At 46.1% G+C, this 14,152-nt stretch overlaps 2 protein-coding genes across 4 annotated transcripts in view; both read left to right on the top strand.

The window, feature by feature from the left end:
• Rnf185 (ring finger protein 185) overlaps positions 1-3,237 on the top strand; it is a 36,170-nt gene extending 32,933 nt beyond the window's left edge. For all 3 annotated transcript variants that reach the window (XM_034509314.2, XM_076938243.1, XM_034509315.2), the window contains one exon: positions 1,081-3,237. In XM_034509314.2, the coding sequence (XP_034365205.1) occupies positions 1,081-1,178 (98 nt within the window). In that variant the 3' untranslated portion in view covers positions 1,179-3,237. The remainder of the gene's footprint in view (positions 1-1,080) is intronic.
• Positions 3,238-10,376: 7,139 nt separating this feature from the next.
• Positions 10,377-14,152, top strand: part of Limk2 (LIM domain kinase 2) — a 65,204-nt gene continuing 61,428 nt past the window's right edge. The window contains exon 1 of the mRNA XM_034509316.2: positions 10,377-10,567. Within this exon, the coding sequence (XP_034365207.1) occupies positions 10,552-10,567 (16 nt within the window). The 5' untranslated portion in view covers positions 10,377-10,551. The remainder of the gene's footprint in view (positions 10,568-14,152) is intronic.

Genomic DNA, 14,152 nt, shown 5'->3' on the forward strand with positions numbered 1-14,152 from the left:
TCATACTCTTAAGTCACACACCTTTAATCTCACACACCTTTAATCTCACACACCTTTAATCTCACACACCTTTAATCTCACACACCTTTAATCTCAAGGTATCTAAACCAAGATCATCGGAGTGTTCTCAGCTGTTGTAGGCTATTGTAATCCAAGTCACATGTCAGGGTATATGGCTCAAGATGGCTGCAAAGCTGATAGCCGCTTTCTGCTAAAAGTCGGCCCCCAACAGGCACTACTCCATATAAATCTTCGTCTGCCTAGAATGTTTCCCTGCAGTTCACACATTGTTTTCTCAGAGAAAGGGGACCCCAAAGGGCAGGATGTGATTTACCTTAAAGAAAAGACAAATCCCTGTAGAAGCAGCAGGAACTTCAGACTAGCTTTCTGCTTTCTACCCTGGTCCAGCTTTCAGACTAGATCTCCAGCTCATTTTGCAGTCAGGCTGGACTCTTGACCAGTTTTCCTTTGTCATGTTTGGTAGTTTGCACAGCCTAGACGTGTATTCAGTTGCCTTCCTGCCTCTGCAGTACTCTGACAAGCAGCTTTTCTAAAAGCAAAGGTTCTCACTCAGTCACTCAGTTCTCCCTCCATCTTGCCATGTGATTTCTGGGCCCTGGTTCTGGGAAGAGCAGGTATGCAAGATACGTTTAGAGCCATCCGGAGCGGTTTGCAGAGAGACAGGAGTACCAGTGCTCGTGTATGAGCCCCTATGGTCTCAGAAGGCCCATACTCTGCTTCTGATACTGCCTTTTAAAAAATAAGACCCACCAAAGAGTACCATGCATGGGGCACAGTGTAGGGAAGACAGGTAAGAGGGGCTCTGCTCCCTGTGTGTGTTTGCTGATAATCCACTGGTTCATTTGCATATGTAGGACAGCTCTTTTGGAGATCAAAGCCTCATTGTAGTATTTTGCTTGTATTTGTTTTGGTTTCTTTTATTTGAAGTTTGGGAGTCTTTATTGTGCAGGATTCTGTTTGTATAAAGAAATGAAGATTCATCCTCTCCAGTTCTGGCCCCAATGGGCAGCATGCACAGCTATAGCCTTCTAACAAAGTCTCTTCCTGCTTTTTCTCTAGCTGTCCCTGGAACACCCCAGTATGTGGATGAGCAGTTCTTGTCACGCCTCTTCCTATTTGTTGCCCTGGTGATCATGTTCTGGCTCCTGATCGCCTAATACAGGACCCTGTTTACATCTACAGCAGCACCTCTGGACTGGTGATATGCTGCACCCACTCCTGTGTTTATTTAATCCTGACCCCTGGGATCAAGGGTCAGAAACACATCAAGGAGTCTTGCTTCTCCATTAGAGCTTTGGAACTCAAAACCAGTTGGCGAGGAACCCCCACTTTCACCACTGCTGTAAACACTCTTCTATAAGCTCAGGTCTTGTGTTGAATCACCTCTCATGGGTGGCAATGTGAAGCCCTGCTCCAGTCTTCTCAGCAGGTCCCAGCTCTGCACGGGGAAGAGATGGGAAGAAAGAAACAGTTTCTTTCACAAGAACTTTAAATTACAAAAATGAAGGGATGAACCAAATGGTATTTACAGAAACTTCCTTTCATCTTTCACATACTCCTTGGTAAGTGGCCTCCACTCCCTAGCCCGAGAGACTCCCTTCCACATCCCAGTCCTGCTCCTCCCACCTTCCCCTTCCTCGGCAAAGACATAAGAATTACTGCCCAAGAAGGTCGATCACAGCAGCAGAAGCTGAAGATGGACATGACCTTACCAGAGACTCTGGTCTCTGATTGGCTCTGGGCCGTCTTCAGTGTCTCGGCTTTAGAAAGCAGCTTGAATGACCTGCTGGCTTCCTGGTATAAGATTGTCCCTGATGTCATTTGGCTCAGATTTCCCATCTCCTTAGACTGCTGCTGAATTCAGACTGACTACTCTGCTTCAGGGCTGATGCAGCAACAGCAGGACCGGTAACCCCTGTCCCTAGGCTGTAGAAGCCTGAGTCATTCTCTCCCAGAACTTGCCCAGAGAAACTGGAGGCTTTCTCAGGTCAGCCCAGCTGCATGTAGAACCCTACCACCCTCAGAAGCCATTGTCCTTTTAAAAAGAGGCTGGGACTCTGATTCCATCTGATGTTAGTTTGGCTTCATGGATTTACCTGAAAACTCCTTGAATGTGTGCTGAACACAGGGACACATGAGGCTTCTGAGCAAGCAACCCCTGGTGACATGTAATGCAAGGACCGCAGAGATACACTGTGGTCGTCATTCCTTATTCTTCCTCACATTGATTTGTTCCTGAACTTATAAGCTGTTTCCTCTGAATCTGATTGTGGGATTGTGGTGCCAGGCAGGAGAACGTTCACATGGTGAGACGGTTCTTGCTCTGCCTGTCAGGCCTCGTCTTAGAAATGTCACCTCTTCCTGGAGACCTCAGCAGGGCATCAAGATGAGCTTCTACTGGACCCTTTTGTTCACTTCTCTAGCTCCCACTGCCCCAGCAATAACAGAAACTGGGAGAAAGCCTTGCCTGGTGATTTTTCTAGATATAACTCTTTATAATCTATGGAACCCTAGACCTTGAGGATGGTGAAAGAGCCCTCCTCCTCACTGCACAATCCTCACCTGCCAATGTCAGTGTTAGTGTTGAAGTGAATACAGTATGAAGGATTGTGTAGGAGGGTGATTTGGCAACTCTAGCTGTTAAGAATAAGCCACCAACTTTATGGTGTGCCTGACAGATTTTAAATATTCTTGGAAATCCCCAGCCAGCCAGTCACAGGGCCCCCTGGAGAGTATCTCTGTTCTAGAGAGAATTGGTAGGATCCCTCAGTGTAGCATGGCCCTAAGTAGTAAAGGGAAAACTTAAGCCGATGAACACAAAGGAGATGAGAGAGGGGTTGTGAGTAGTAGAATAAACTGTTTGGAATCTGGTGAAACGGATGATCCAGGTGTGCACCAGCAAAGTCATCCCAGGGCGTGCAGTAGCACAGCTGTGGTGGCATGTGCCCTTTGTGAACATTACAGGGCTGTACATCTGCCAGCAGCTGAGGCAAGACAGCCAACTTGGGCTTTATGGGCCATTCCTCTACAGGCTCACCACTCATCCCATGGCCAAGGCAGCTTTCCCTTCTGTGTTTTCTGTGTCCTCGGCCTCCACCTTTCTGCCACCTCCATGGACAAGGACAATGGGAACATGAAAGGCAGCATACCTTGACCAGCCACTGATTTTCACTGTTGTGAAAGTGATTTGATTTAGAATTAAATGGTTTTACATTACTGTGAGTGTGGAGCTTGTGTCTTGGGATATTAGTTGGCTAGGGAGTGGGCACGCTGTTTTGGCCCCTGGAAAAGTACCTGTCTAGTAATATTTATGTCTTTAAACACCCATTGGTCCTGACAGTTGCACGGAATTTCTACATCATCAAGCACCAAACTGCCATGATGAAGCTTAGCTTGTCTTGCCTTAACTATGCCATTTAGAGAAGTCACAAGTGATTCAGTGTTGAAATGTATCCCTGTGTTCAGGGATAAAGCAGGAGAATCCTAACTGGAGCAGAGAGTGTGCCCTCCTTGAGGTTCCTCAGTAGTGTGTGGCATAGGATGGAGGAAATTGACAAGGTTATGCATTTGTCCCAGCTTTAGGCTCCAAAACACCAAAGCTATAGACCACTCCTTCTGAAAGAAGTGCATTTTTTTCTCTTAGGTTTTGACCTAACAAGGGTCAAGTTAAACAGTGCCAGGATACAGCAGGAGAATAGGAGGTAAGGGAACTTCAGAATAGGTCTTTTGGCACAAGCTTATAATCCCAGCTACTCAAGAAACTAAGGCAGGGAGATAAAAAGTCCGATAAGGCCTCGGGCTGGTGAAATGTTTCAGCCTAGTAAAAGTACTTGCCACCAATTCTGACAACTTGAGCTTGACCTCTGGGACCCACAGGGTGGGTGAAAAGAATTGACTCCCAAAAGTTGTGCTCTGACCTCCACTCTTAGACCAGATCATGTGCATGCCTGACTACCCTGCCACATCATACAAAATAATGCATTTAAAATTTAGGGAGCCCAGCACTTGGGAGGCAGAGGCAGAGGCAGAGGCAGACGGATTTCTGAGTTCGAGGCCAGCCTGGTCTACAGAGTGAGTTCCAGGACAGCCAGGGCTACAGAGAAACCCTGTTTCAAAAAAATAAAATAAAATAAAATTTAGGGAGAAGGGTCAGTGCTTAAGAAAAGGAACGGCTGCTCTTGCAGAGGACCTGTTTTCAATGACCAACATAGTGGCTTACAACTGTCTGGTTCCAGGGGATTCAAAATCTTTCTGTGACTGCTAAGAGCACTGCATTCACATGGTGTACATGGATACATGAAACATTTATATACATAAAGCGAAAATCTTTTAAAAATAAACTTTATTTTTTAAAGCAAAAAACAAGACTGAAAATATAATTTAGTGATAGAGCACTTTATATCAGTGAAGCACTAATTCAGTCCTAAATACCATCAAGAGAAAAAACCAAGGAGTTTATGGAACTCATAAGCCAGTGGTGTCTGAATTTTTGGTTTTTTTAGTGGGAAACAAAATGTATAGAACAGGGACTAGAGAAATGATTAGGCATGAGAACCAAACATGGGAGTTTGGATCCCCAGCACCCATGTAAAGTGCTTGATAGGCAGGTCTGTAATCCTACTGCTAGGGAAACAGAGACAGGAGGATCCCTGAAGCTGGCCAAAGGTTAGAACAATAGTAAAAGACCTCTTCTTCTTATATTGACCTCTAGTGTACACATGCACATGTGTACAAATGCAGACATATACATGCATATACCACACACAAACCCATACAGAGCAGAATTGGACAAGAAAGCCTTCATGTGTTATCCCAACCAGCCAACCCCAGCAACCATCAACTCAGATCCAGCCCTGTTGGATCCACCTCTCCTACCCAAACTACCTGAAGCAAACCCCAGTCAGGTCACCTGTTATCTCTGGATGCATCCCAGAACTGTGTACTTTAGTGTTTATGTATGTGAATGTTATACCTGTATGAATATAAGAATACTGTATATGTGCCTGGTACCTGCAGAGGCCAGAAGGCTCTGGACCTGAAACTGGAGTTACAGGTGGTTGTGAGCCATCATGTGGGTTCTGGGAATCAAACGTGGGTCCTATGGAAGAACAGCCAGAACTCTTAACTGCTGAGCCATCTCTGTAGTCCCGAATTTAAATTTTTTGTTAAGCAGGGTATCATTTAGCTCAGGCTAAACTTTAAAAATTATTTTTTATTTTATGTGCCTTAAGTTACTTTCTTATCTCTTTGAAGAGACACCATGAGTAAAGCAGTTTATAAAAGAAAGCATTTAACCTGGGTTCTCAGGGTTCCAGAGGACTAGATTCCATGACCATCAGAACATCAGGCAGGCATGGCACTGGAGCAGTAGCTGTGAGCTTACTTATATCTAGTCCACAAGCATGAGGCAGAAAAGGAGCCAACTGGGAATGCCATGGGCTTTTGAAACTTCAAAGCTAGCCCCCATGACACACCTCTTTCAACAAGGCCACACCTCCTAATCCTTCCCAAACAGTTCCACCAACTAGAAACCAAGCATTCAAATTTATGAGTCTATAATTAGACCATTCTCATTATACCATCACAATGTGTCTGGGTATTTTATCTACATATATGTCTGTGTACCACATGCATGCCTGTTACCCACAGAGGTCCAAAGAAGATGTTAGATCCCCCTGGATCTAAAGTTAACAAATGCCATTTCCTTAACTTTGAACTCCTTTATGTATTTTGGGTGGGGGAAGGCACTATGGTGCATGCTTGTACTCTCACACTAAGAAGGAAGGATCAAGTTTAAGGCTAACATGGACAGCAAATAGGTGTTAATTTAAAAAAAAAATGTATGTGTAGGCTGGGTGTGGTGAAACATACCTTTAATCCCAGCACTCCGGCAGCAGAGGCAGGAGAATTTTTGTTTAAGGCCAGCCTGGTATATATATAGTGAGTTCCAGGGTAGCCAGGAATATTATATATATAGAGATCCTATTTCAAAAAGCAGTGTGTGTGTGTGTGTGTGTGTGTGTGTGTGTGTGTGTGTGTACGTACCTACGTACTGTGATGCAAATCAGCTTAGTAAGTTAGTTGCTGGGGCAGGGGACACAGGGTTGAGACCCTTGCTGGTCTTCAACTCTTCTCTTACCGTCTTTGCTTTAAAGAAACCCTGTCATGATGCTGGCCTAGTGTCTTAATGGGAAAGGAACCGAATCAGTCCTGTTGAGGTTAAAGTTCCATAAGTGCATAAAATTGTTAAGCCTAATGGTTTCACCAGATTCAACCTTGAGAGGCACACACGTGGGAAAGCATGTATAGAAATAAAACTTGCTACAATGCGGGAAATGTTCCATATTGACAGCATGCCACACAGTAGCCACTAGCCACATGTGGCTGTGAAGCACAGGAGATGCTGCTAGTGGGACACTAGAGCAACTGAAGTTTTCCATTTCTATTCTATAATTCCATTTCATTTTTACTTTTTCCCATCTTTTTTATTTTACTTTTTTTATATGCGTGTATGTGTGTGTGCTGGCACCTAAGGAGGCCAGAAGAGGCATCAGATTCCCTGGAACTAGACTTACAAGGTGATTGTGAGCCACTTCACATGAGTGCTGGTAACTGATCTCTGGCCTTCTGGAGAAACAGTATGTATAAGTATATATAGTCTTCTAACCAGTGACCCATTTTTCCCAGCCACACTCCCAGTCTTAGTTTAAAGAGCCACATCTGGCTATCATGTAGCCCAGTGCAGACTTAGATGAACTCCTGAGGGTTGTAAAATTATATGATGAACTGGTTTTAGAACGGAGAAGAATCCGGCGTAAAATTACAGAGACTATGGAAAGATGCCGACTATAGGACTAACAGTCTATGTTTATGAAAGAGTCCCAGGTTGAGGGAGCAGGAGACAGCTGCAGAGTGAACATGAATGTAAAAGTGGACCTGGCTTGGTTGTATCTTGTAAGCATTGGGGAGCTGGTCAAGGTGTTTAGCAAGGAACCAACAGATCAGAAATGGTTTTGGAGCTAAATCTGTCCATCTTCAGTGATGATTCAGGAAGGAAAGAGTCTGAAAGCCAAAGGCTGGCTCAGCCTGAAGCCAGCATAAGTGGCAATGACAAAATCCAGGTGAGCACAAACAAGTGCCCTTAGATGGCAGAGCGAGAGCTGCTTTGCTTGTTTGTTTTGGAACATGGCTCTAAAGCAGAGTTAGAGGAACTTAGATGGGTAGGCAGGGAAAGCTAAGGCAGGCTCCCTGAGATGGTAGTTGCTGCTTCTTCCCAGAAGACACTTCAAGGAGAAACTGCAGGAAGGCACTGGACTGGCTCAGTATCTAGACAGGACCAGTAGGGGAAAGGGAAGGACCTAGAGCTCCTGTACAATATCTTGACTGTAAAAGGTGTTATTTCACTCTGCAGCTGAGTCTTCTGTCTTTCTCCGTAGTTCAATTCTTTGTTCTTAACAGGGAACAAACTAAGCAATCCCCTCACAACCACTGTCACCCCCATTGTATTTCCTCCATGTTCCTCAGCCTAGCCCTGAACTACTAGGCTCAATCTGTCCTCCTGCCTCAACTTCCTAAGTGTCTGGGAATACGGACGTGAGCCACCAAGACCAATTTGAGGTAGTTGTAAGGTTCAAGTCTTCAAGAGCCTAAAGACTAGATTGTGATTCAGTCAGTACAGTCTAGTCTTGGGAACTAACTAGGTCTGATAGCTAAGTAAACTAATGAGGTAGGTGCTTTCTAGAAACCTAACAGCTGTAGTCCTTGCCCAGCCCCTTCCTCCCCTCTAAACCTTCCTCGTTATTCTTATGGGAGAGGTTCTAGGTGCACTTTGAAATGCTGCCTCTGAATGTTATCATTCCTTAGAAAGCTGTTTCCTTTATTTTTTTCTTTTTGCATTTTTCCTCTGTTACGTGGACTTTACAGAAAATGAACTGAGAGAGAGGCAGGGTGGGGAAAAAAAGGCAAAGTGGGAGGAGGACAGATGTGGTGCTCAGTTGTGGAGGGGAGGGATGAAGAAGCAAGCTGTTCCCCATTCGTCTGTTCCTGGGAAAATACAGCAGGGCCTCTCTGCTAATCATGAAGTAGCTTGTCAAAGGAGCCCCCAAAATTCTTTCACTTTAATTCAGTATACAATCTAGTGTTCCCTATATATCAAATATTTCCTCAGAGGGAAACCAGCAGCTCAAGTGGGTTCCCAGGAGGGAAATCAGACACAGTCCCCCCACCCCCAGCACTTTGTGCACCCTAGGTCATACAAAGACACCACAGAAGAAACATCTAACTAGCAGCCACTTTTGTTAAAAGGCCACAGCAGGAAGACAGAGAATTGTGCCGTTTTGTTTACCTAAGTGGTGGAGTCAGAGGCAGCTGCTGGGAGATTTGGAGTCAGGATTAGTTTCCTTGGGCTCCATTCCTACCCATTTCCTGATCCTCTGGACACTTCCCATGTACATAAATATGATTGAGGGAAGTAGCAATTGTCTAAAACTGAGTGTCGTAGGGTTCTATTTCTGGGAAGAGACACCATAACCACTCTTACAAAGGACATTTAATTGAGGCTGGCATATAGCTTCAGAAGTTTAGTCCATTATCGTCATGGCCAGAAGCATAGCAGCATACAGGCAGACATGGTGCTGGAGGAGCTGAGAGTTCTACATCTTAATCCAAAAGTAGCCAGAAGAGTGAGTCAGATCCCCTGGAACTTACAGATGGTTATGAGCTACCATGTAGATTCTGGGAGTCAAACCTGGGTCCTCTGAAAGAGTAGCCAGTGCGCTTGACCACTGGGTTACCCCTCCTGCTCTATATCAACATTCAAAGCAGTTTACTAAACTAGCTAAGTCTTGTGCTTGTTTTGAACAGTTTGGAGGCAGGGGGATGCAGGCCTGCACTCCAGCAACAGGCTACTCCTACTGAACTCTGCAGTATGTTGTACCACATACTCTGCATTGTATGAATTCAGTGGACCCAGAACTATTAGGGAGATGGTTGCGGTGACACATGTCTATACCTCTAGCACTTTCAAAACAGAGGTAAGAGCAGCAAGAATTCAAAGCCATCTTTGACCACACAAGTTTGGGGCTAGCTGGGGCTATGTGTGACAACCACTCCCAGCTAATATTTTTGTTTTACGTGTATGAGTTTTGCTTGCATATGCATATGTGAACCATATGTGAGCCTGGTATTCGTGGAGGCATTGGATTCCCTGGAACTCGAGCTGCCCTGTGGGTGCTGGGAACTGAATCCAGATCCTCTTGTGAGAGCAGCCTGTGCTCTTAACCACTAAGCCATCTTTCCAGCCCCCTTTCTCTCCTCTTATAAGGTCTTTTGTTTCCTGTGCTGACCTTCCACTTGATATGCTGAGGATAAATTTGAACTCTGGTCTTCCCATCTCACACTGACATCCCAGGTTGATTCCGCCATGATGCTCAGAATCAAACCCAGGCGTTTGCTAGGACAACTGAGCCAGAGACCCAGTGTCCAGACCGTTCTTCCTTGATCTTAGTCACAGCATAAGATAACTATGTTAGAACACCTAGATTGTTTTGGGTTTTATAAACATTCGAGATGATTTTTTTTTTTTTTTTTTTTTTTTTTTTTTTGGTTTTTCGAGACAGGGTTTCTCTGTGTAGCCCTGGCTGTCCTGGAACTCACTCTGTAGACCTGGCTGGCCTCGAACTCAGAAATCCGCCTGCCTCTGCCTCCCAAGTGCTGGGATTAAAGGCATGCGCCACCACTGCCCGGCTATTCGAGATGATTTAAAGCAAGAATATCTCAGCACTCAAGAAACTGAGGCAAGGATCTGGCAAGTTCAGTATCAGTCTGGTTGCATATCAAGACCCTGTGGCAAAAGAAAAAAATAAAGCAAACGAGGATTGTGCGTATATTACAGACAAAGTTTATGCCATTACCTGTGAGACTTGGGCAACCAGGGATTTTATATAGGGAGTGGGAGTCCTGGACTCAATATTCCAGATACCCAAAGTAGACAGTATTTATTTGGCCTCCATAATCTGCTGTAGAGAGACTCATTTCCATACTACCTTTGGCAAGCAAAAGTGGTTTCTCTTAGCTGGGAGCATCCTCGTGTTCACATTGCCTATTACAAACTGGAAGTCAAAAGACCTGGGGTACCCACCCACGCTCTGCACCTGAAGAGCAGAGCCATTTTCAAGGCGTGTAGAAGGGAAACTGGGCTATCCTGAGCGCTGAGGGTCTCCTGTGTTGCGACCTCCGCCTATACTGAATTACCCTGGTCAGCCCGAACGCCTCTAGAGGTCGCCACTCGCCAGCGGGCGCCAGGGACGAGGCGGAGTACGCGCGGGAGGCAGGGGTGGGGCGGAAGCATAATGGGCGGGGCTTCGGGGCGGGTCCCCGTGCCAGGTGCGGTTTGGTCCTCCCCGGGTGCCGTAGGCGGTGCATCTTTCCCGCTGCAGAGGCTGAGACGATCTCCTCTCTAGACCGCAAGCGGGCGCGGACCTGAGGTGCTGCTGCCGGGTGGTCCTTCCTGTGTTGTCCGCGCCCTGGACCATGGCGGCGCTGGCGGGTAAGAAGGGCCCACTCCGTCCTACCCTCCGCTCTCTGGCTGTCTGGTTTCTCTTGGGTCCGGGATCCCCAGCGAGATCCCGGCAGGGTGGGGAGGATCGAACACTATGGTCCCCCGGGACTTGGAGGTCTTGGGACTTTGGAAGTAGGAGCGGTTCGTCCTAAGACTGAGGGCTCCTTGCGGCCAGCGCGTGGGGCGACTTTCCGCGAGGTGGGTCCCCGGATCTGCAGACGGGGCACGTCTCTTGGTTAAGGAAGCCCAGGCACCTGAGATTCTCTGTGGTCGGAGAGTCTGGAATATGGGAAGTACAGAGTCTTCCAGAGTTCAGGACTTGAGATTCCTAGTTATCCTGGGTTCTGGGTTTTCTGTAGACCCAAAGTTCTTGAAGGTGTCTTTGCTCCTTGGGTTTTGGAGAGTGGTTCCTAGAAATAGAGTATGAGTATGGAGTTTATGATGTGATAAGGAGAGATCTGACCGTTCTTCCTGGGGCTCAAAGACCTCTGCCTTCTGTGGGGAACAGTTTCAAGTCTTCCTAGGGACTGGTTGAGTCTTCGCTTGGTCTCTGATACCGGCGGGATAATAGCTCAGCACCTTGAGGGGAAGAAGTGAATGAAGGTAATTGCAGCACTGCCTTAGCGGGGCCTGTAAGCCCCTTCACGTATCATCTTGCAGCTTCCTGCCCCGCGGCACCACGAACCTTCTGCAGCCTGATTCCCAGCCACCTGTGTGAGTGGCTCAGTTTCTGGGTCTTCCAGGGTCGACTTCGAAAAGCTTTCAAGAGAGGCCAAGGAAGAATTTCAGGGGTGGGGGAGGAACTGAATATGTGCCTCCACTTCCTGGCTTTGGGCTGGTGGACAGTCACTTCCTCCATCCTGAATTCAAGGACTGGGCCGACAGTGGGTCACTTCCTCACTATGGGAGCGTGGGATTTTTGTCCTCGTTTGTGATAATATGTTCTGGAGAAAGAAAGCACGGGGCGGAAATGCCTGTCTCTTCCCTTAATTTTTTTCTGGCAGATGGTGGTGATGTACACCTGACATCTAGTACCAGACTAGATAGAGTCAGGAGAATTGCTTAGTCTTCGTGTAGAGGAGTACTAACTAGGTCAATCTGGACTACAGAATAAAGACCCTGTCTCTAAATAAATAATTTTTAAAAATTGAGTTGGAGATTGGGATGTAGTTCAATTGGTAGAAGGCTTGCCCAGCATGCACAAAGCAAGGATTTTCATCCCCCGCACTGCCTATACCTGCTGCATGCCTGCAATCCCAATTCGAAGGAGAGTCAGAATTCAAGGTCATCCTCTGCTATGTAGTGAATTTGAGGCCAGCTTGAGTTACATGAGAGTACAGTCTTTTTTTTTTTTTTTTTTTTCTTTTTTCCAAATGAGGCTGAAGAGATGACTCAGGTTAAGGGTGTGCTGTACTTGCAGAGGCCCCTCTGGTTTCTGACACCCAACTGCTTCTCATTTCCTGTTCCTCCAGCTCCAAAGTCTTCTTCTGACCTCCACAGGTACCTGGACTCCTGGTACCCATGCACACAGGCACACATCCACATAAATAAAGTCTTTTTAAAAATTAAAGATGTGGCTTTTAGGGTTCTTCCATTCAACCAATTTCCAGCGACTTTATTTATTAACTTACTTATTTATGTATTTTTGAGACAGGGTTTTTCACTTTTTAAGATTAAAAAACCATTTTTGTATGTATGTCTACATGTACACACATGTACCACATGTGTGCCTGGTGAGTGCAGAGGCCTGAAGATCCTCTTGAACTGGAGTTACTGATGGGCATAAGCCACCATCTGGGTGCTGAGTATTGAACTCTGGTCCTCTACAAGAGCAAAAAATGCTATTATTATCATTATTATTATTATTTAAGACAGTACTCCATTGTTAGTTGTTTAGGCTGGTCCTATACTTCTGGACTCAAGTACTTTCTCAGTCTCCTATATAGACCTGTGTACTGCACCTAAAATGGCGGTTTTTTGTTTGTTTTTTGATGGGTGAGGATGGAACATGAGGCCTTGCACACGTCAGAGGCAATTAGTCTACTACTGAGTTATATCCTCAGTCACAATAAGAAGTGTGACTTGGGGGGGTCGGGGGGGACTGAGGAGACTTAGGACCTGAAGTAACTTGTTGACAGGTTTATGACTGAACCCATGGGGCTCATATTTTCCAGCCACCCTTTAGTGTCTTGTCCTTCCTGGGTCACAAACAACAGAATAAGGTCGCTTGGCGAGTCAGAGAAGGAAGTGGGACTTGGAATTTACTTGTTCTGTTCAGACATGGTTCTCGGACACCTCGGATTCCTGTGTAACAGGAGAATCAACAACAAGGAAATCAAATATTTACCAAGTGCCTGTGATGTCTCTGGAGCTGGGCTGGGCCAAGTTTTACCTCTTACAAATTTTAAGAGATGCCAGAGCCAGGAAAGATATTTGAGATTATGTGTAGTCTTTTTGTTTTACATTTGAAGAAACTGAGGCTCCAGGAGGAAAACAGGCTTGTCCAGGGTCAGAGCCAGGACTAATATAGGAGATGGGTTTGGAGGCACGCCCGCGAAGAGGCAGGGGGTTCAAGGCATCTGTGGCTAGACCATACAAACCCTGTGGAGTGTCTGAGGGAATGGCTTGGTTGGTGAAGTGCTAGAGGCATCAGGACCTGGGTCCCAGCCCCATATAAAGAGCCAGATGTGGTAGCTCACACTTGTAAGCCTCATGCTAGAGGGGTGGATCTCTATCTAGGCTTGTTGGCCAGCCAGCCTAGCTGAACTGGTTAGCCCCAGAATGCAGGACTGCTGAGATGGCTGCTGAGCCTGAAGACCTGAGTTTGACCACCGTAACCCAAGCTAACTTCTGCTAAGTTCTCTGACACATCCTTTCCCCCCCACCCCCAAATAAATAAATAAATAAATAAGTGTAAACAAAACCAAGATGAATGGTTTCCAGAGTCCTGACACCCAAGGTTGACCTCACCTGCACCCCAACACATGAATGCACACTGGTGCGCACACTAAAGTAGCCATGGACATGAATAATCCAGGGTTTGTGCTTTTGAGAAACTTGCTGCCTAATTAGGGTAATTAAGAAACAAAGACGCCGGGCAGTGGTGGTGCACGCCTTTAATCCCAGCACTTGGGAGGCAGAGGCAGGCAGATTTCTGAGTTCGAGGCCAGCTTGGTCTACAGAGTGAGTTCCAGGATAGCCAGGGCTACACAGAGAAACCCTGTCTCGAAAAACCAAAAAGAAAAAAACAAAAAAACAAAAAAACAAAGATAAAGCCCTGTGTGATGGTGCACACCTTTAATCTCAGCACTTGGAAGGCAGAGGCAGGTGGGGGAGAGAGAGAGAGAGACAGAGAGAGAGAGAGTGTGTGTGTGTGTGTGTTAGAGTTCCAGCACTGCCAGAGCTGCATAAGAAACCCCATCTGGAAAAACAAAACAAAATGATGAAAATCAAGATAAGTTGTTGCAACACCTATGTGTGACAGCAGAGTATCAAAGATTGTGTTCACATGTGTATCCCTGAGTAATAAAACAGGAGAAAAAATTCCTCTTCTTCCCAATGTTTTGATGGGGA

This window comes from Arvicanthis niloticus, chromosome 7 (assembly GCF_011762505.2).
Source record: "Arvicanthis niloticus isolate mArvNil1 chromosome 7, mArvNil1.pat.X, whole genome shotgun sequence".
NCBI lineage: Eukaryota > Metazoa > Chordata > Mammalia > Rodentia > Muridae > Arvicanthis > Arvicanthis niloticus.